This window comes from Parasteatoda tepidariorum, chromosome 8 (genome assembly GCF_982258835.1).
Source record: "Parasteatoda tepidariorum strain Cologne lab strain chromosome 8, Ptep-v5.0, whole genome shotgun sequence".
Taxonomy (NCBI): Eukaryota; Metazoa; Arthropoda; class Arachnida; order Araneae; family Theridiidae; genus Parasteatoda; species Parasteatoda tepidariorum.
In genome coordinates this window covers 23,966,920-23,990,806 of record NC_141762.1, presented here as the reverse complement: position 1 = coordinate 23,990,806, position 23,887 = coordinate 23,966,920, and the positions used below count along the sequence as shown (strand labels likewise).

The 23,887-nt window shown below is 30.4% G+C and overlaps 1 protein-coding gene across 2 annotated transcripts in view; it reads right to left on the bottom strand.

Annotated features, from left to right (window-relative positions):
• The window catches only part of LOC107443018 (cytochrome P450 3A9), a 36,996-nt gene extending 17,045 nt beyond the window's left edge, over positions 1–19,951 (bottom strand). Inside the window, exons 1-6 of one of the 2 annotated variants that reach the window (XM_087149999.1) lie at positions 19,509–19,951; positions 18,275–18,371; positions 10,095–10,147; positions 7,192–7,288; positions 4,094–4,210; positions 614–702 (exon numbers count right to left, since the gene is read on the bottom strand). In XM_087149999.1, coding sequence (XP_087006125.1) covers positions 614–702; positions 4,094–4,210; positions 7,192–7,288; positions 10,095–10,147; positions 18,275–18,371; positions 19,509–19,588 — 533 coding nt within the window. In that variant the 5' untranslated portion in view covers positions 19,589–19,951. The remainder of the gene's footprint in view (positions 1–613; positions 703–4,093; positions 4,211–7,191; positions 7,289–10,094; positions 10,148–18,274; positions 18,372–19,508) is intronic. The other variant, XM_087150000.1, reaches the window with a different exon arrangement.
• Between the last annotated feature and the right edge of the window lie 3,936 nt (positions 19,952–23,887).

Here is a 23,887-nt window from a genome sequence, read left to right as displayed (position 1 = left end):
AATTATGAAATTCAGTGAGAAAAAACAACTCAGCTTACTAAGTAGAATGCAGCTAACTGTATATTTCCATCTTCCTTCATTTTTCAGTTCGTCAGTAACTTTTGGAACAATTATAGTAGGAATCATTATTTTTCAAAGGCTATTTTAAGAATAAAATATCTGATTTACAATTTCTTTATCTTTTAGAATTAAAGGTCATGTTTTCAAGGATATTATTGATATTGTTAATAATATTCATTCGATGTCAAATCTCTCAGTTTGGAAACATGTTTTGTTTATCAAAATGATAAAAATTGATATCCGAGTAACTTAAATCTAAAGAGCCATTACGTGTAGAATTTATCTTATCTTGTTTTTTAAAGATAATTTTATTCATTGTAATTTGATTTTAGTTCGTTTTATCTCAGTTTTATAAGCAATGCAAGAATATTCACAAGTTGGAAGAAAAATGTCCCATAACATTTAGGTATAAATGTCCCATAACATACATAACAACTTAGCTTAAAACATTCGAATTTTAGGAAAGTACGATTTATAAATAAGTGAATAAATTTGCAATTAACAAAATAGAACGATAAAAAGGAAAGGGAACATTAAAAATTTCAAAGCTTACTTGTAAACATCGCAAGATTTATTAGAATCTGCGAACTTTTTGAAACTCTTAATTAGTGTTTTGGAACAATCCTCAAAGATGCCCAGAACCTGAATAACATAGACAATTAAGAAATTGGATTAAAATCAGAGATAGGGGTTTTTTATGAGAAGATATTGATTTAAAAGCAGAGATATTAGGTTAAATGATATTTAGTTTAGATGAAGAGATGTGTTTCAAAGAAAAGAAATTGGTTTTTATGAGATCTTGGATTAAATTAATATCGGTTTATTTGAAAATATATTGGTTTAAAGGCAAATATATTGATTTATATGAGATCTTGGATTAAATTAATGCTGGTTTATTCGAAGAAATTTTGGTTTCAAGACAAAAATATTGATTAATATGATCTATGATAATCTAATGAATCAAATAAAACAAAATGAAATTAAAAAAAAAAACGTGAGTAGATCAATTAATATTGGTTTATTTGAAGAGACATCGGTTTTGAGACAAAGATATTGATTTATATGAGATCTTGAATTAAATTAATATTGTCTCATTTGAAGAGATATTGGTTTCAAGGCAAAAATATTAATTTATATGAGGAGATCTTGGATTAAATTTATATTTATTTACTAGTGGGCTGCGCCCCCTGCTCGCTACCGCTCGCCAGCCCCCGAAAATTGTTACGCAATCTTATATGGTTTGCTTCGCAAACCAAGCTCACTTCGCTCGCTACTGACTTAGATACATTGCAAATGCACAAAATTCTAAGAATTCAAAACATTCATTCACACAAACTTTTTTACATCTTTTTAGTAAATACTAAGTCATTAAAATAAATATGAATTCAAATAAATGACATGTAATTCGCTAAACCTTTTAGAAATGTGCTATAGTATAATTCATGATATAAATCAAAAATCGTCAAATAAATTCGTAATTTATAAATTCGTGAAAAAAAAGCGCTTTCGACAAAATACTAAAATAGAGATCCATCGACAAAGACTACTCACTTCTGCATAGCTTAATAGTATGAGATTGCTGCAGCTGATGCTCTCTGGTTATTTCAGTTTCCGTTTTTAAAAGCGCTATATGTTGAGCCACCTCAGCTAGATTTGGCATGTAACATTTTTAGCGGCAATCATTGGTCGATTTTCTAGCGTTGCCATTCGGGGAGTTGTAAAGAGGCTTTTTTTGTCGCCGTGTAAGAGAAATAGTAACGTAAACAAAACAAAACAAACGTTGCCATCGGCGGAAAAGAAATTCAGCCGAAATTTGGGAGCCACGTAAGAGAATTATATATATTAGATTTGAAGAGATATTGGCTTACATGTAGAGATATTCATTTAAAACCAGAGATATTCACTTACATATGGAGCTTTTGGTTTCAAAACTTGCTCGCTTCATCACCAGAAACGTTTTCACGAAGAGAAAAAAAATTATCCCCATCGAGTCAATCAAAATTGCTTAAACGTTATTGTAATGGACGAAAATTCATGTTTGTCTTAAGGAGTTCTTATTTGTCAAAGTTAAAAAAAAATTACCCCCAAAAAGTCTTTAAATATGCTTATTATCAATGGTCATTAGATTTTAAATTTTACACGAGCCGTGCTCAATTCGCTGGTTTCAGAAGTTGCAACCAAATGTAGCAACAGCATTAAATATTTTAAACTATTATTATTGTTGTTTAAATTTCAGAAATATTTCAAACTCTTTTTTGGTTTTGAAATAATTTTCAAAAATTAAAAAATAGTTTCGTATAAAAATTGTAAAAGGGGAGGATGTATGGGAGTTGCTTTGATCAGAGCATTAGTATTGTGGTCGATTTTACTATGCCAAAGCGAAAAATTTACGACGAAAGGGCCGAATTTTTGCTCAAATATATTTCAGAAAGTTACGAATCTATTTCAAACCGATTTTTGTTATATAGCTAAGAAAACATTTACAATGCATTGTTTATTTACTTAAAAAAGATGATTTTACATTTTTATTGAATCTGAAAATGGTGTCTTGCGGATTTTTACGCAAAAAAATCTATTGTTGAACCAAAAGTTAAATATTATAAGGTTCTTTACAGTTTAATATTATTAAAAAGTTAAGAACTTAATCGGATGAGAAGTTTCTGAGATATTGAGTCAGAAATTTTCCTTTCTAGCACTAGTGAATGGAGAAAAAATGTTGGTAAAATTACCGTACTACTATATGGTGATGATATTTCTGGTAAAATCCCTCTGGCAATTTTCGTATTAAAAAATGTACGGTAATTTATTTACATTTGGTAATACCTTCGTTCATATAGTAATTCTGTTCTTCAAAATTATACTTCTTATTACCGAATATTCAGTAAAAGAAAGCAGAACTGAAAACTAAATTTAACCTTATAATTTTTATGCAATACTTTAAGGTATGGTAAAAAAAATTTTTCTTATCGCATATTACAATAAAATGTGGTCTACATTTTACTGTTAATTTTACCAAAATCATTACAAGAATATTTCTGTAAAAATTACCGAGAATTTCGATATTTCCATAGACACAAAAACGCGAAATTTTTTTTACCATATTCTGTTAGTCTTTGCCACACTTTTTTTTCTTAACGTGGCAGAAAAAAAATTAACTATATGGATTCGCAGACAAACATTTGGCTAACAAAGCAAACTAGCAAACAAACATTCGGCAAACAAAATTTAATTCTTTTAATAAATTAAGATTGATTTGATTTTGATGCCAAGAGACAATGAATCATATTGAAAATCAGGCTACGAAAAATCTTAAAATTTTTACCTACCTTGCTGGGCGTATTAGCCTATAGAATACATGCTCAAACTTTTTTATTGAAAGCATATTAATTATAATGCATAAATTTCAGCTATACAGAGAGACACTAAGAGTATAAAATAGGTACAAATTTAATAAAATCACCTTTTAAAAATTACATGCTCTGAGATCCATTAAAGATTTACATTACCTTACTTTCCATTTAAGATTTCAAACAGATGTCAAATATGAACTATAAATGATATTAATCTCATTTATGCTTTCACATGTCAATTTCTGGTTAAGTATTCCCACTATAGCCCGTTAAGAGCCAGCTGGATCATGGAGATTAAGACTCCAATAGAATAATTATGTGGTCAGCATTGCGCACAGGCCGTCTTTACTTCCCAGACCAGCTGGTATCCATCAATTTCAATTTCTACATTATATAATTTTTTATGTATAGCGATTAAGGTATACTTTTTTATAGCAAAAATAAGCACGAATAGGAAAATAAAGGGAAATAAGCCAATTTTGCTTAATAAATTTTTAATTTAACCAAATTTTGAGAGGGTGTTTTAAAAATATAACAGGGCATTTTCGAATAAATAAGTCGCATGTAAGGAACGGTCATAAAAATACGTACCCGATTGGAAATTTTACATGTCTCCGATATGTGGAACAATACAATTTTCAAGTTTCGTTGACAATATAATTTTAGCAGTCTTACAAACTTACCTTTTTGAGTTTGCCGGTCGAAAATGTTGGAGAAACAACCATTCTAATTCGTTTCCAATCTTCTCCCCCAACAATTATCAGCATTTTTTCAAGTAATTCTTCTCCTGTTCCGAAATCCTGCAAAAATATTATGAAACAGGTCTTAGGCAGGGAAGGAGGGTACAAAGTTTATTTATTAATTATTCGACAAAGAGCGTTTATCAAGGTCACGAAATGTTGTGCTCCTCAATGTAAGTTAGGGAAAATCTTGCAAAGTAAATCAGTAAAATGTTTAATTTTAGGGAATGAGGGAAATCGTAGTAATAGTAATTGGTTTATTAAATAGGTCGCACGATTCCCACAAAGAGCAAAGGGCAAAATGTCTTACTTTTAATTATTGCATACTTTAGCCAAAAATAGATTAAAAGACAGGATGTGAATTTAAAAGTGTGAGAAAGCGTTTTGTTTTGACTAATAAATTAAGAAAAGGATTTACAGAAAAGGAATAACATAAAAAGATTAATTCAAGCTTTTTATGTTACATACTTTATATATACATATATATATATATATATATATATATATATATATATATATATATATATATATATATATATATATATATATATATATATATATATATATATATATATATATATATATCGCTTAAGCTGCAAGTAAACAGAACTCATTAGATAAGTTCAAAATGAAGAATAAAAGAAAGAAAAATTATAGACATAAAAAAGGGGGGGGGGAATAATAAGTAAAAAAAATAACAAACAACAGTAAAAAGAAAAAAGGATGAAATTTTATTTAAAAAACCGAAAAAAAAGATATAATCTTTTCTTCAGCCCACACGATTATATCCGCAAAACAGCACAACTTTTCAGAAAGCACTCTGTTTTGCGGATATAATCGTGTGGGCTGAAGAAAAGATTATATCTTTTTTTCCCCGGTTTTTTAAATAAAATTTCATCCTTTTTTTTTCAAACTGTTGTTTGTTATTTTTTTACTTATTATTTCCTCCCTTTTTTTTCTTCATATGCTTATAATTTTTCTTTGTTTAATTCTTCATTTTGAACTTATCTAATGAGTTCTGTTTACTTGCAGCTTAAGCGCAATAAATGAAACTTATTGTTTTTCTTAACTTTCTTCGTGTTTTCTTGTATATATATATATATATATATATATATATATATATATATATATATATATATATATATATATATATATATATATATATATATATATATATATATATATAGGGAAGAGTCGGGTAGCCCCGCTCACTTATGGAGTATTGCTTATATTTCTGTATAATACTGAGTAATAATCAACATTTTTGTATGTTTCTATTGTTTTATCATCTAATTAAATAATGCAAAAAGAATAAACCAAAAAAAGAATAGTTAAACTTAAAAAAATGGAAATTTAAAAAAGCATGTTTTTCAGCTCTTTTCAAAATGTGTCGGGTAGCCCCGCCCAGTTACAAAAATTGTGTTTTTTGGCTATTTTTTCAGGTGTAAATGAGAATGACCAATGTATTGACAATAGATAAACCTCATTTATCATTTTTATCACAAAATTACTTTATTTATTACATATTTATGTACTTTTAGTGAATTCTATCATTTAATAACAACAAATGTCATACTTTTTATCATTATTAATGTATATTAATATATTATAATATTAATATATATTTATATTAAATATTTAACTAAAACAATTTAATTTAAGTAACAATAATTAATAACAATAGTTGATTTTCAATATAAACTTATTTGGTTGATCTCTTCTTATAAACTTAATATAAAATGCTTCTTAAAAAATTACAAATTCACTTTGTATTTTGATTGCATTTAAATGCTTCTGTAGATTGATTCGTTCACAAATAAGTGAAAATAAATAAGTAAGCAAATAGCTTATCATAATATTTATGATTTCTTGATATTAAATTTAATTTGGATATATCAATTACATTTTAAAAATAATTAATTTCTTATTTTTAAATATATAAATTTATGTTTCATATAATATTAAAACATTTATTTGTTGTCAAAAATGCATATAACATTCAAATTTGAAGCAATAAAATAATAATCTTTGCAACCGTACATTTATCGACGAAATAAAACTGGGCGGTGATACCTGACATTCATGTGAGCGGGGCTACCCGAAATCCAATTTTTTTGTAAATTTGTAATTGCTCGAACAATTTTTTACATACAAATTTCTTTCTTTGTGCAAATTAAACTTAAGACTACATACTTTAATGCTGCACGTATAGAAAAATTATTTTTTTAGTATTAAAATGAAGTTTAATCGAAACATTCTACCAATTTTTCTTAATTTCATGACTACTGCATTCAACATATTTTCAAAACTGTTGTTTGCCATGTTAACAGCTGCATAAATACATGAAACTTTGAAAATAATCTTTCTTTAAAACAACAATTAATGTCCGATGGCCCATTGACTTAAAAAAATATTCTATACATATGAAATTGACTGTGGGCGGGGCTACCCGACTCTCCTCTCCCTATATATATATATATATATATATATATATATATATATATATATATATATATATATATATATATATATATATATATATATATATATATATATATATATATATATATATATATACAGTTGAAAGAAGCAATGGAAGAATATATATATATATCTCCTTTCCTTTAAAAATAAATCTTTAGTAAAAATGCTTAACGCGAACGAGTTTAACTAGAAAAATAGAAGTAAAAGTATATTCCAAGTATTAATAAAAAATATTGTTAAAGTCAAGTGATAATTTGTCTAAAAAGAAATTCTGCAGTATAAAAGAAAATTCAATATAAGCGAAGAAAAAATTAAAAATTGCGATTTTTATATATTTGACACTTTTGAATGATAAGTGCCCTATCGCAATTTTTTCTTCTCCAAAAATCAAATGTTGCTTTATCAGTTTCCTAGAATTCTATTCTAGCGTTCTTAGCATTAGCAACGGGAAAAAAAATCGTTGTCAAACCACTTTTTTCGAAATCTATCGTGAATTACTTGTGCTGTTTTCTTTCAATTGCCCAGCAGAATTCTGAATAATTCTTAATAATACTTACTGTATGATCTAGGAAGGATTGAAAATCTTTCACATATATGTCTCGCAAAAGTTCTGGCTCTGCTATCATTAAAGCGGGATTATTTCCATCATAGTACCTATAAATATTGCTCCTACATAACTCATTCATACGATAAATATACTTTTTAAAAATGAAACACTTTAGCAACTGCCAATTGTTGGCCAAGTAGTTTATGTTATGGAGGTTAACCATTTGAATCAGATTTTTTAATAAACATATTTTTCAAACTGTTTTCATTATTTTGTATTAAGTCAAAATAAATTTTAATAATTTATGGTTATGAAATACAGCATGAAAGGCTGGTGTCTTTTTCTGCGTTAAAAGTGCAATCTTCCAAATACGACTTTTTCAAACAATAGTTTTTGAAATTTGTATTTTTTTGCAGTTATTTAGATCTAACAGAATTAGTTATTCATCACTGAAATTTATTTAATTTACGAAATTAAATATTGATAAATTTTTGAACATGAATGAAAAAAAATTCAAACTACTTCTTTTGGATTTTATATTTTAGTACAAATATAATTCCAATAATCTAACAGACGTTTTTTAAATTTCTATTAGAATGTTTTTTATAATTAAAAAAATACCAAAATTTATTTCTGCTTGGAATTAGAGCGTCAGAAAAAAATATATAACAGATATATATAACAGAGACATGAGGACATGTTCCATAAGGGTTATTATTACACAATTCTGATACCCACAGCTCAGATGGTGGTCATATTATGGTCAGTATTACGCACCGGCTACCTTTACATTCTGAAAAAGTTAATTCCCATCGAGCTGATGCTAGGTGGGCTTTAAATCATTACCGATGATAGAACCCTGATTAATTGTGACATAATTAATTGCTTTGTCGAAGTCTTATAAATATGCATGGTGTATAGGGTGCAAAATTAAAGAAGTAACGATTGAATTTCAACCAATTAGAGCAGGATAGTCTCGAAAAGTCTAACCTTAAAAATTGTTAATCAGAACAGATGATTTACGAAATCAGACAAAAAATGTACTCTCTTTGAATAGGCATACTTTTCACACTTGAAAATAGGGTATACTTAATGTACAATGCAGAAAGAAAAGAAAAATAAACGGACCACCCTGAATAAGTGTTGATCTAATGGTCGGATCTTCGCGCGTTCTAGGATTCAAGATCTCAAAAATGCTAATTAATTTCTGCAGACGATACTTCAAGTTCCGAAATCAGACACAAAAACGTACCTTCTCTGAATATACACATTTTTCGACAAATTTGGATTACTAGAAAAATTTCTGTGCACAATTTTAAAATTTGTTTATTTCAATGAATTTTATAATTGTGCGCAACCATTTTTCAATTCGCTTAAAAAGTTATCGAGTTATGGCGAAATATGCAGGAAATAAAATTATTATTAAGAAGTCTGAACTTTGAACTGCTCTATTGGGACCATATTTTCTACATTGTAGTAACACCCTATATTAGCGGGGGAGGGGTCTGAAATCCGGAACCGTAAAAAAAAGGGATATTTAATCAGAGAAAATACGTTTTTGTGTCTGATTTCGTAACTTAAATAGTCGTCTGCGCTAATTAATTAGCATATTTCAGGTCACCATCTTGATTCATGAAGATTGAGTCCTAGAACGTGAAAACTTGATCAATAGATCAAAGGTTATTCAGGGTGGTCCGTTAATTTTTCTGAGCTCTGTATGTATGAATAAAGGTAAACAATGCGAATGAAGCCTAAATAGTAGCACAAAAATGGACACACTATAGTTTCAGTTCTATAAATAAGAACATTCTGTGACAAAACATACAATGATATATGCACATTCTGTGTTCCGATATTGAAGAATGTTCTTGTCTATAGAACCGAAACTATAGTGTGTCCATTTTTGTTCTTTCATTATTGCTTTATTCACGTTTAGTTCTCAGCATACTGTTTATTGGCGGACTCTTGACTCTCAAAATATGGATAATAATTGCAATTTCGAAAATATGGCTCCAATAGTTTAAGCTGGAGTGGGGTCGAAAATTTTGATGCCTAATACTAATTTCACTTTTTGCGTATTTCGCAATTTCAAATAAGTCGTATTTTTAAATATTTCCTTCTCGAGAACTAATAGACTTATTTGCTTTCAAATTTCGGTTTTTAAACTATGTATGTAAAAATTTGTTTACTTTAAAATTTAATCTCGTTAATAAATTTAATTAAAATTTAATTTAAATCTCGTTAATAAATTAAGTGCTAAACATTAATAAATAATTATAATTGATTGTATTTTAGTGGAATTTTCTTTGGATAAGCTCATTTTATAATCGTGTGCAAATTCTTTTCTTGCACTTCAATTGTTCTAGCGATAAAATAAAATACGCAAAAACTAAAAATAAACATCAAGAAATCCAATCCGTTGACCACTGTGACAAAATTATAAGGACCATATTTTCGATATAGCGAGTAAACCCCCCCCCCATATTTTGGAGTCAAAAATCCCAATCCATTGAAAAAAAGGCACGTGTATTGAAATAAAGTATGTTTTTGAGTCTGATTTCGTGACCCTTTAACTAGTAAGATGAAGTTCTAGTGTTCTTGAGTTAGTATTCAGATTGTATTCTAAGAGCAACACTTTTCCTATGGAAATTATGGTTTATGCAACACTCATAGAAAAACCATATCAAAATTGTTTAATAAGCTCTTCACTATACTAACTGCTGAGTGGGAAGAGGCAACATTAAAATTATTTTTTAGGAGGAGGGGGAACAGTTCGGTCGAATTACTTTAATGTGATTAAAAAATTTCCCTTACTTTTCAGTCTTATTATTAACTAGTTGTAATTCATATAATTATAAAGACACTTCTATTTAATTATAGCATAATGTAACGATAATTTAACATATTACATACCCGTAGATTCTGCCTGACTTCTTAAGATTTTCAAAATCCAACACTTCAAAGCCCTAAAAATAAATTGATCACATTATAAAGAACCCGATGAAAGTTAAGTTTTGAGATATTCATGTCAATAAGATTTTTTAGTTTTAACTTGAAAAAAATCATATGAAATGAATATTAAACAAAAGTTACGTATTTTTATTCTGAAAAAAATTGGCGCCTTAATTTTTTCAGGAACTTATTTGAAAGTATAATATTTTGTTACTACTTCTTACTTTTATTTTTGAAGAATTTCAAGAATGTCAAAAATAAGGACCAACTACTGAAGGGATTCGAACCCGGTTCACCTCATTGGAAGGCGAACGCTCTATCCCCTGAGCCACATGATAAATATAGTTAAAAAAGTTACAATTCATATAGGCCGGGATATCCTGGTTAGTAGAACGTTGGGCTTTTGTTCGTGAGTTCGAATCCCACCGGCCGGAGAATCCACGTTTTTTAAAATGGTCACTGGTGCATGTTAAATCTGTCGGGTACAAAGTTCTCCATGTTCTCATAACAAATCATATCTCTGGGGGTACTGAATTGGAGAGTGATAGTTCTCTGGTGCATGTCAAAATTGCGATCTGGAGATGAATGAATGGATGTATGAATGGACACGCCCTATAAACGGGCTGTGACGTAGGGGTGTTTTAGAAGTCAAATTATTGGTAACCGATGGCTATAAAGGAAAGCAAGAACAATCGCAGCCCTTGCCTTAATGGCCTACGACAACAGCTAATATGAAATGAATAAGTTTTTTAACACTTGACACTGAAAAAATAAAACGTTTGATTTTATGTACATATTGCATTGTGATCATTAGTTAGCGTAACTATGATGCTAATTAACAGCTCATGCAAACAAAAGTTTCAGTATTTAAAACAATACTGATTTCTTGTGTCTTATTTTACGACGCGATTAAATATTTAATTACATAATAAGCTCTGTTATTGTTGCAGTATTTACCAAATTTTTTTTATTCATTTATCAAATTATCATAACATCTTAAAACGGCTGATTTTCCTCTCTCCTCCTTATTCGAAATTACTAATAAATTATGGTTTTATTATTATTACTATTATTATTTAGTTACTCTGATTAAAAACAAAATTAGCACCTTTCCTTTTTTTTTCTTATCACAATTAATCTAGTCCGGTTAAAAAAATATTTCATGAATAAATAAATATAGGTTAATATTCCTATAACGTTACAAAATTTATCGCAAAAGAATAATAAAATATGCCATTTTTAATTTAAGAATTACTTTGCTTAGAAAAGAATGTTTTAATTTTCTAGTATGATTTTTATAGAATTGTTCTAATAAAAAATAACTAGTATCAATTAAATAAAATTCCCTCACCTCAGGATTTAATTAAAATTCGTAATTACTCGTATATCAAGATTTCCGCGATCACATTAATTTAAAGTAGAGTTTTAAAAATCTTAAAATTAAAACGCAATATATATGTCACTTAACATCTCTGTATAAAAGTAATTTAGTGGAAGATTTCTCAATTCATCATTCAAACATTCTATGACATGATTACTGCATTATTGATCGGAATCGATCATTTTTAGAATCTTGTGAGAATGACGCACCAATAATTGCGAAACTACAAAAGTCCGCCTTACAAAATTTGTTACTGCATTTGATTAAAATAATAAATTAGCATGTAATCCTTGAATTAATCATCACAAACATTTGATAAAATAAAATTCCAGTTGAGTTTTTTTTCATTGAATGAATGCCCAAATTCCAGTGGGTAAAGCTATATGCCTGAACCATATATATAATTAATAGATGGTCCCTAAATTGGAACTATCAATTTTTTGCGATTTCTACTACCATTACTAAGCAAAAAGATGTCGGTATAAAAATTCAAATCTTTTGATTCTTCAAATCTATTTTTAAAAAAAATCCGCATTTGTATTTTTGGAAAATAAGATTTTATAAACACTACCAAAAAACAGGAATGTCAGAACAAAATGATAAAAATCAGCCCAAATGAGGACAAAATATTTTTTATCAGGAAATTCAGGAATGAAAGGATAACTACGAACTTTGCTATAGGTTCTCACAGTTCTTAGAGACAGTGCTTGGAAGTCAGAAAATTTATCCCTATAGGTTCTCACGGTTCTTACAAATCTATGATAGTGGAAAAGTGAATAGAGGATTAAATTAGTTTTGCGCTACCACTTCAATGCTTAGAGCTCAGAAAATTTATCCCTATAGGTTCTCACGGTTCTTACAAATTCATGATAGTGGAAAAGTGAATAGAGGATTAAATTAGTTTTGCGCTACCACTTCAATGCTTGGAGATCAGAAAATTTATCCCTATAGGTTCTCACGGTTCTTACAAATCTATGATAGTGGAAAAGTGAATAGAGGATTAAATTAGTTTTGCGCTACCACTTCAATGCTTAGAGCTCAGAAAATTTATCCCTATAGGTTCTCACGGTTCTTACAAATTCATGATAGTGGAAAAGTGAATAGAGGATTAAATTAGTTTTGCGCTACCACTTCAATGCTTGGAGATCAGAAAATTTATCCCTATAGGTTCTCACGGTTCTTACAAATCTATGATAGTGGAAAAGTGAATAGAGGATTAAATTAGTTTTGCGCTACCACTTCAATGCTTAGAGCTCAGAAAATTTATCCCTATAGGTTCTCACGGTTCTTACAAATTCATGATAGTGGAAAAGTGAATAGAGGATTAAATTAGTTTTGCGCTACCACTTCAATGCTTGGAGATCAGAAAATTTATCCCTATAGGTTCTCACGGTTCTTACAAATCTATGATAGTGGAAAAGTGAATAGAGGATTAAATTAGTTTTGCGCTACCACTTCAATGCTTAGAGCTCAGAAAATTTATCCCTATAGGTTCTCACGGTTCTTACAAATTCATGATAGTGGAAAAGTGAATAGAGGATTAAATTAGTTTTGCGCTACCACTTCAATGCTTGGAGATCAGAAAATTTATCCCTATAGGTTCTCACGGTTCTTACAAATCTATGATAGTGGAAAAGTGAATAGAGGATTAAATTAGTTTTGCGCTACCACTTCAATGCTTAGAGCTCAGAAAATTTATCCCTATAGGTTCTCACGGTTCTTACAAATTCATGATAGTGGAAAAGTGAATAGAGGATTAAATTAGTTTTGCGCTACCACTTCAATGCTTGGAGATCAGAAAATTTATCCCTATAGGTTCTCACGGTTCTTACAAATCTATGATAGTGGAAAAGTGAATAGAGGATTAAATTAGTTTTGCGCTACCACTTCAATGCTTAGAGCTCAGAAAATTTATCCCTATAGGTTCTCACGGTTCTTACAAATTCATGATAGTGGAAAAGTGAATAGAGGATTAAATTAGTTTTGCGCTACCACTTCAATGCTTGGAGATCAGAAAATTTATCCCTATAGGTTCTCACGGTTCTTACAAATCTATGATAGTGGAAAAGTGAATAGAGGATTAAATTAGTTTTGCGCTACCACTTCAATGCTTAGAGCTCAGAAAATTTATCCCTATAGGTTCTCACGGTTCATACAAATTCATGATAGTGGAAAAGTGAATAGAGGATTAAATTAGTTTTGAGATACTACTTTAATGCTTGGAGATCAGAAAATTTATCCCTATAGGTTCTCACGGTTCTTACAAATCTATGATAGTGGAAAAGTGAATAGAGGATTAAATTAGTTTTGCGCTACCACTTCAATGCTTGGAGATCAGAAAATTTATCCCTATAGGTTCTCACGGTTCTTACAAATCTATGATAGTGGAAAAGTGAATAGAGGATTAAATTAGTTTTGCGCTACCACTTCAATGCTTAGAGCTCAGAAAATTTATCCCTATAGGTTCTCACGGTTCTTACAAATTCATGATAGTGGAAAAGTGAATAGAGGATTAAATTAGTTTTGCGCTACCACTTCAATGCTTGGAGATCAGAAAATTTATCCCTATAGGTTCTCACGGTTCTTACAAATCTATGATAGTGGAAAAGTGAATAGAGGATTAAATTAGTTTTGCGCTACCACTTCAATGCTTAGAGCTCAGAAAATTTATCCCTATAGGTTCTCACGGTTCTTACAAATTCATGATAGTGGAAAAGTGAATAGAGGATTAAATTAGTTTTGAGATACTACTTTAATGCTTGGAGATCAGAAAATTTATCCCTATAGGTTCTCACGGTTCTTACAAATCTATGATAGTGGAAAAGTGAATAGAGGATTAAATTAGTTTTGCGCTACCACTTCAATGCTTGGAGATCAGAAAATTTATCCCTATAGGTTCTCACGGTTCTTACAAATCTATGATAGTGGAAAAGTGAATAGAGGATTAAATTAGTTTTGCGCTACCACTTCAATGCTTAGAGCTCAGAAAATTTATCCCTATAGGTTCTCACGGTTCTTACAAATTCATGATAGTGGAAAAGTGAATAGAGGATTAAATTAGTTTTGCGCTACCACTTCAATGCTTGGAGATCAGAAAATTTATCCCTATAGGTTCTCACGGTTCTTACAAATCTATGATAGTGGAAAAGTGAATAGAGGATTAAATTAGTTTTGCGCTACCACTTCAATGCTTAGAGCTCAGAAAATTTATCCCTATAGATTCTCACGGTTCTTACAAATTCATGATAGTGGAAAAGTGAATAGAGGATTAAATTAGTTTTGCGCTACCACTTCAATGCTTGGAGATCAGAAAATTTATCCCTATAGGTTCTCACGGTTCTTACAAATCTATGATAGTGGAAAAGTGAATAGAGGATTAAATTAGTTTTGCGCTACCACTTCAATGCTTAGAGCTCAGAAAATTTATCCCTATAGATTCTCACGGTTCTTACAAATTCATGATAGTGGAAAAGTGAATAGAGGATTAAATTAGTTTTGCGCTACCACTTCAATGCTTGGAGATCAGAAAATTTATCCCTATAGGTTCTCACGGTTCTTACAAATCTATGATAGTGGAAAAGTGAATAGAGGATTAAATTAGTTTTGCGCTACCACTTCAATGCTTAGAGCTCAGAAAATTTATCCCTATAGGTTCTCACGGTTCTTACAAATTCATGATAGTGGAAAAGTGAATAGAGGATTAAATTAGTTTTGCGCTACCACTTCAATGCTTGGAGATCAGAAAATTTATCCCTATCGGCTCTCACGTTTCTTAAAAATTTATGATAGTGGAAAAGTGAATAGTAAATTAAAGTAGTTTCAAGATATCACTTTAATACTTAGAGATTTGAAAATCTATTCATAAAGATTCTTACAAATTTATGATAGTAGAAAAGCAAATAGTGGATTAAGATACTTTTAAGTTTAGGCTTAGTTAATAGTTTTAATGCTTCGAGATTTTGCAGCTAAGAATTCTGCTACGTGTTCTTTTCCTTTAAAAAGTAATATGTAGTGGATAGTTACAATTATGTAAAAATATTGACGCTTGTTTAATTTTCGCAACTAAATTTGTGAGACTCATGAAAATTTGATGCTAATGAGAAAATTAAGACAAATCTATTCAAGTAGTAGTTAACAAATTTGCCTTTTAAAACTGACGTTTGGATTTATCAGGACGAGTTTTACATGTATATTTTCCCTCTACTTACTATAATTACACATATTTTTTAAAATGAAACTTTAATATTACGTCACTTTAATATTATGTCATGCATTTATGTAAAATTTAATTAACCATTGCAGTGAAGAAATAATCTGAGTAATAATTTCACTAACTAATTGATCTAATGTCAAAATTTACTTGATTCTAAATAATTTGAAGTTTTTTCCAGCTCTAATTTTCCATCGTAAATTTCAATTTGTTCCATAACAATATTATCATTGACATACTAATAATAAATATAATTAAAACTATGAAACTAAAAGCCTTATTGTTAAATAATAATAAGCCACATTTTTTGCCGATGTTCTTAGGATTCTTAATATATTCGAATGTAGCTGCAAATTTTCTCCTTTTTTATTCAACGTGTGTATCTTTAACAAAAAACTGATATTAAATATATAACATTGATTATTATAAAAAAAAAACAAATAATTTAAATTTTAAATTTTATTATTTTTGTTTTTAAATTGAGGAACTATTAAACTCAGAAACTATTAACGAAATTTTATCATGAATTTGCTGCTGCGTTTTTAATATTTCTTTCAGACGGCTCGTGATTTTTTAACAAACAGTTTAAAATGCAAAAATAATAAAATAACGCTTTGTAAGTTAAAGTAATACATCTATACGCAAACGATATATCAATAAATATCAATAAGATACAAACAACATCAGTAAAGGCCTGTTTACACGGTTCAATTTCTTGAATCCGAGAAATTGGACGGATTTCTCTGTTCAAGAAATTGGATGATTCGTTGACACTATCCAAGTTCTTGAATGTCGCTGATTCGTTGAAAGAAAAACTTGCGCATGCGCACTGTTCATATTCAACATCATAAAATAATACTTATATAAGTTTAAAATTACTAAATAAATTCAAATAAAATCATAATAACACAAATAAACCTCAACAGATGTCCCGCAGTGGACTGATCGTTAAGACACGGTTCCCAGCAGATCACCGAAGTCAAGCATCACTAGCTACGGTCAGTGTGCGGGTGGGTGACCACTTGGATCAGTCTGCGTAGGGACCGAGGGTGTGCGGTATTGGTCCTCGTTAAACTGTGCTACCGTAAAGTGCTCGACTTCGCGCGCAGGTCGTCGGGCCACCGAAGCGGGGGTGCCATCCCTTCCGCAGAGGATCAAAATTGTGATGGCATGTCTTCGGATCATCCTCCGGGATGTTTCCCAGACCGTCGCCAATAGCCCATTGTGCAGCTCTAGTGCGACGTAAAGTGAGAACAACAACAACAAACCTCAACAGATCAATTTATTTGGACAAAAATATATGAAAACCCACAACAAAATGACATAATTTGCTGCCAGCTTGTTGACGTCACAAAACCTAAGACGCTGATTGGTTAAGGGAGAAAAAACTTGGATGGAAAGTAGAACATGCTCTACTATCGTCCAAGAAGTTGGAACAATTTCTTGGATGTTTGTTTACACGATCCAAGCTCAAAGCAAAACAAGTTTCCATCAATATCAATCAATCTCTGTCCAAGAAATTAGATCGTCTAAACAGGCCTTACGATACAATAAGATGTAAACAATATCAATAAGATACAATAAATACAAACAAGAGCATATATATTGAGGGAGTAAAAAAGACTAATTGCATGTTAGTTGCACAGTGCGCAAAATAGAAAACGGACCATCCAGATTAACTTTTGATCTAATGATCGGATTTTCAAGTTTTATTACTCACTCTTAAAGGTTTGAGACGGTGACCTCAAATATGCTAATTAATTAGTGCAGACAATATTTTAAATTACGAATTCAGACAACAACAAAAAAAACGTATTTTCTCTCAATAAACATATATTTTTATTGACGGATTTGGATTTTTAACTCACAAAAATAGCCGCAATCCGGATAAAATAGGGTCTCTTTAAAATTCGATTTCTCAGGAATTATTAGACCGATTTTATTCAAATATTGTATTTTGTCATGCAGAATTACATTTCTTTAAAATGAGATAAAAAAAAATTCTTCAAATTAATTATATAAATTAATTATTCAATATTATAATTCAAATTTTTTTGACCATTATTAAATAAAATAATAAAAAATAATAAATATTTACCAAAAATTATATTTTTCATGGAATTGGATAAACGAATTTCATAGTTATGTGTAAAAACTTTTCAATTCGCTTAAGAGTTCTCGAAATATGGCGCAATACGCGAAAAATAAAATTAATATTAAAGAGTCCAAACTTTGGGCCCCCTCTCCTGACCGAAAACGGGGACCATATTTCCCAGATTGTGGCTACCCCTTACAATTTGAGGGACAGAAATCTAAAACCGTTGTAAGAATAGTATCAGAGAAAGTACGTTTTTGTGTCCGATTTCGTAACTATCGTCTGCACTAATTACTTAGCATATATAATATTAACCCCTTTGAACAATTAAGAATGAGTCATCTCGAGCGTGAAGATCCTCTCATTAGATCAAAAGTTATTCCATTTTGTATTTTGCGCATTGCACATAAATTCACCAAAATGATAACAGTTAAGTGTTTAACTGTCGTACTTACGTATCGCAAAGTGGGCAACAGAGATCCAACAAACGGATAGGGTTTAACGAATGGTACATTTTTCTCTTTCCACACATTATGATTCCTTACAGAGAATCTAAAAAATATTTTTTAAAAATTATTTTGTATTAACATTTTCTCTGGAACACAATTATTAGATACATAGTGAACAAAATTTTTTAGATTTTTAAATTTTTTTTTTAAATACCTCTTTCTATACACATACCTCTATACTGTTTTCTTCCTATTCTGTTTTTATTTCATAACCGTCGTTGAACAGCCGACTCAATTTTTTGGGTTTACGACTACCAATGTTCAACTCCGTAGCCTTGTAATTTTGAACCCAATCCAGAAGACAAGGAAACTCGTGTATCAAGTATTGGACCAAATTTGCCTTCGTGGAGAACTTTCTGATGGAAGTCACCCACATTTGCGTTACATGGAGAGAAAGATCACGAAAACCTCTCATGGTTAGCCTGACTGCAGGGGGACTCCAACCTATGATCCGTCTACCACTGAGGATATTTCACGTCAGCACTGTGGTCGGTGCAAGCCGGATGCGGAATTCGCATCGACCAGCCATCGCTAGGATCGAACCCAGTTCACCTCATTGAAAGGAGAACGCTATATCCCCTGATCCATCGCGGCTCTCCTATTCTGGTTTCTGATTCACCGATTCACTGATTTCCTTACAGGACGATTATTCGTTCTCCTATTTATTGACACTTCCAATGACGGATCATTCATTCGCACTTTAACGGATTCCTTTCCAGTTCGATTTTTAATTCGCACCTTCACGGATTTCCTTTAATACCGATTTTTGAGTCACAGAATTACCATCATACTGATTCACCCTTTCATCGATTCTTCTCATATGCTGATTCCTGATTCGCTCCTTCTCTGTGCTTTCGTTCATTTTATTATTTTTCATCTAGTCATGTTTGCAAACATAGAATTCATAAACTAGGTTATTTATAAGTATATAAGTTCGGTTATTTAAAAGTGTAATAGTTCAAATTAAGGATTAATTTTTCACAATAGGTATAACTTCGAAAATTCCACGCATCTTCCAACCAAAAAAATAAGTGTTCTTAAAACAAGTGATTGTTGGTAATAAACAGAATTAACATTTCATTTCGTATATCAATCTTAATCCCAAAAATATTTTAACAGAACAGTACTAGAAAAAATGACTCTATAAAGGATTAATGTAAGAGTAAAAAATATATCTTACCGATAAAGGATATAAAGTAATATGACTCCAAGCACTGCACTTGAAACATAAGCATTCAGCAAACTTTCCAATAATTCCATGATTAAACAAAAACAAGAGACTAACTCGTCGTTACATAATCATGTAGTCCTTGTTCATTTAGTATATATAATGAATTCTTAATCAAACAGTATTTCCATAACCAGAGAAATTTGATTAGATATGTATGATGGAAATGCAATACAAAGTAAGAAAAATTGTGATTTTAAAATGATAACAAGAACCTTGAAATAAGATAAAAGATAAAGTATATTTTATCAAAACAAGAGTTCAAATGGTCTAAAGTATTTGATTTTATATTATAAATCGATATCACTTTTTCAATAAAACTTGTAAATGAAAACAAATAAGTCATGCGACTAAAAGATACGAACTGACACTTAAATTGATGCGAAGGTAAAAGAGAAAAAAAATACTAAACTGATTTAATTTAATTATTTGTTAAATAGGATATGATTTAAACCAAGGTTAGTAGACAGTCTCGTGAGTTTTTATTCGTAATTTCCTTAACCCCGTTTTATGACGTCATAAGCAGCTTGGCAATTTAACCAATATATTCTCTATTCATTGTAACATTTTAGAAAGCTAATATAATATTAAAACTATTGAAATACAATTTCACATTATTGTATTTACCTGGATTACTTTTCTATAATAAATATGGGTCGTTTATGTTAGAATATTTATTTAAAAAAATTTATAACATATTTCAAACATGTTTAAACACAACATTTATTTTCCTTAATGTCTAATAAATAGAAATTTTGTTTTTCGAAACAGCTTAGAAACAAAATAACGTCAAAAGAATAATTTATTTTTAAACAAGTTTCACAAAACATACATTTTATTATAATAGAATGCTAATCTATAAGTGTATGTGGCTCCATAAACTCGAATACTTTTTTATCTATTGGTAACACTATAGTTATTATTCATTTTAAATAAATAATCCCAAGTATCTGAAACGGTAAAATATTACTTGATTAAAAACATCATGTATTTAAAGATACACAAAAAGGGGGAAAAAACTGTTTTAAGCGTTTCTAAAATAGGTAACCATTTTCAAGACTTGCTGGACGTGTTTCTTCTCAATCAGGTCTGGTAAATATTGAAAATAGGCACATATTTTAAAAGTGCTTGAAACATGTCGACGGTCATACCAATTATTAGTGACGGAGCTTGTCTTTTCCGAACGATACCATATACTATATATTAAGATATACTCAAGTCATAATTCGAGAGGTGCGTAAGGAAGTAGTATAGCAAGTAATGGAGTATTGGGAAGAGTTTTCTATCTCATATCAAGACAAAAGTGGAAATAAGTTCAACAATTCTGATGCCCCGAACTCATACTTATGGTGATTTGTGTGATTTAATGGCTGTCGGGCAGATTTTAAGTTCTTCTTTCAATAGAAATACACTCATGTCCATAAATTAAGGATAATTCAGAATCACACGGAAATCAAACTCTAAAATTAAAATTTCACCTGTAGAATTATCACACACATCCTGAAGAAGAATATGCAAATTACAGGAAACCACTAAATGACGCTGGTAGTACGTCACAATGACGAGAGTGTAAGAGAGGGGTACATAAGGAATGGTGGCATAGAAGTAAAATTGTTCACAAGTTCTTTAAAAGCCTTTTAGTGCAATAACCGCATAGTTATGGCACCAAGGAAGCATTAGGATGATTTTTTACGTGGCAGAATCATCGGACGACTGGAATGTGGACGTACCCAGCTGGAAGTATCCGAGGAACTTGGAATCACCCAGAGTGTCATCTCCAGGCTTTGGCAACGATTCCAAGATGATGGTAATGTGAGTAGACGTTACAGCACAGGTCGCCCCCGAGTTAAAACGCCAAATGAAGACCGGTATTTGGCAGTTACTGCCAAAAGAAACAGACGGAGCACAGCATCAGACCTGTCTCGTCAGCTCTCTTCAGCTACCAGTACGACAGTTTCAGGGCAGACCGTGTACAGACGCTTAGGGCACATTGGTCTATATGCTCGTAGGCCTGTCAGATGTGTTCTACTTACCGCAACTCACTGTCGCCTGCGATTAGCCTGGAGTAGAGAGCATGCATTGTGGACACCGCAACAGTGGTCTTGTGTGATGTTTTCCGACGAGTCCAGGTTTAGTTTGCAGTCTGATTCTCGCTGGACTTTCATACGGAGAGCGCCAGGTACCCGTTACCACCAAGACAACAACATTGAACGACATCGTTATGGTGGTGCAGGATGGCTCATTTGGGGAGGAATTATTCTTGGTTCCAGAACTGACCTGCAGGTTCAGAGTGTAACGATGACGGGCCACATCTGTAGGGATGTCATTCTGGAACAACATGTACGTTTGTTTCGGGGCGCCATGGGTGCTGCATTTCCGTTTATGGACAACAACGCCCGTCCTCACCGTGAAAACATTGTAGACAAATGCCTTCAATCGGAGGATATCACCCGTATGGATTGGCCAGCATACTCACCGGCATCAATCCAATAGAGCATGTGTGGGATATGCTTGGCCGACGAATTTCAGCCCGTCAACCCCCTCCCACTTGTCTACCGGACTTTCGGAGGGCATTGCTTGATGAGTGGTGTAATATTTGCCAAGATCAGATTGATAATTTGATACTCAGCATGCCTAGGCGTTGTACGGCCTGTATTGCATCGTCCGGGAGACATACTCCATATTAACCGTCATACTAACCATGTTATACTGCTTTTTGTAAAAAGGTTCTTTTTTGAAATTTGCTCCAGGGAGTAAAAATCGCAATTTTTATTAATTATGTCAAACATATAGCATCTTTTCTGCTCTTTACCTTTTGTTTAATACATAGACTTTACAAATAAGTCAAATTTGTTTGGCTTCTGTCTCTTTCTGTGCCTGAACTTCATTATCCTCAATTTATGGACATGAGTGTATATGATGCATTAAAGCCCACTTCCTAATTATTTTTAATTCAATTTAGAAGATAATATTTGAGAACAAAACAAACTTGCCTTCCATGTGTACTTCTTGAGAAAAATCAACAAGCCTCTAAATTATACATACATATGTATGCGTGTGTCTGCTAAAATAATTAATAAAAAATATCTACAGCCAAAATGACAGCTTTAAAGTTTAATGAGCCTTTTGGGTATTTTATATCATAATCATATATACTTAATTGTGAAGACCAGCGGGACAGTTTTCTTTTTAAATTTTTTACATTTATCAGCCAAACTAATGCTACATGGTATGTATGGAGAATCTATTGCCAAATAAATAATGGTGGAATTTGTTTATTGCATCAACAATAGCAAGACATTCAAATTAGGTGATAGTGTAATTTTTTCATAGTCTCTTAAAGAACGAGAATGGAATGCTATTGGATGTAAAACACCTGAAACATCTGGTTGTTTCAAAATTGCTCCGACACCACTTGCACTTGCTTCAACAAAAATATGACATTGTAATTTAGGATTAAATATTTTAAAAACGAGTTTAGAAATTAAAGCATCTTTCAAAATTTCGAATGGTTCTTGATATTTGGGAGAGTCACACCAAGTTGCATTTTTCTTCTAGAGATTATTTAAATGTGTTTTAATTTTTACAAAATTATTTATAAATTTATTATACACATTTATTGAAGAAGCGTTGGAGAGATTTAACATATGTTGGTGTGATTTAACATAGTTTTCATAAATGTTACTCCACCTATTGAGGAGTAACATTTAGAGAAAAGTATGTTTCTCATAGTTAGTAAAGAGAAAACTGTAAAATGTTAATTAATGCATAACTTGGAGCCAAAAATAAATGAAAAGATAGGCTGTTAATATTCAAGAGTGGTGAGAAAGTATTATATATATATATATATATATATATATATATATATATATATATATATATATATATATATATATATATATATATATATATATATATATATATATATATATATATATATATATATATATATATATATATGTATATATATATATATATATATATATATATATATATATATATATATATATATATATATATATATATATATATATATATATATATATATATATATATATATATATATATATATATATATATGTATATATATATATGTATATATATATATATATATATATATATATATATATATATATATATATATGATCCGTATGATGTGCAGGCTATGACTTTTAAATAAGTTACCCTATAAATGAAAGGATCGAAATGAATGTTTTTTTGGGTTTTAATAATTTTATTTCCGAATTTTTACTAATTCTTCTCATAGATGGCAGCACTAATATTTTACTTACTTAAAAGTTTTTCTACTTCAATCAAATATATATTTTTAT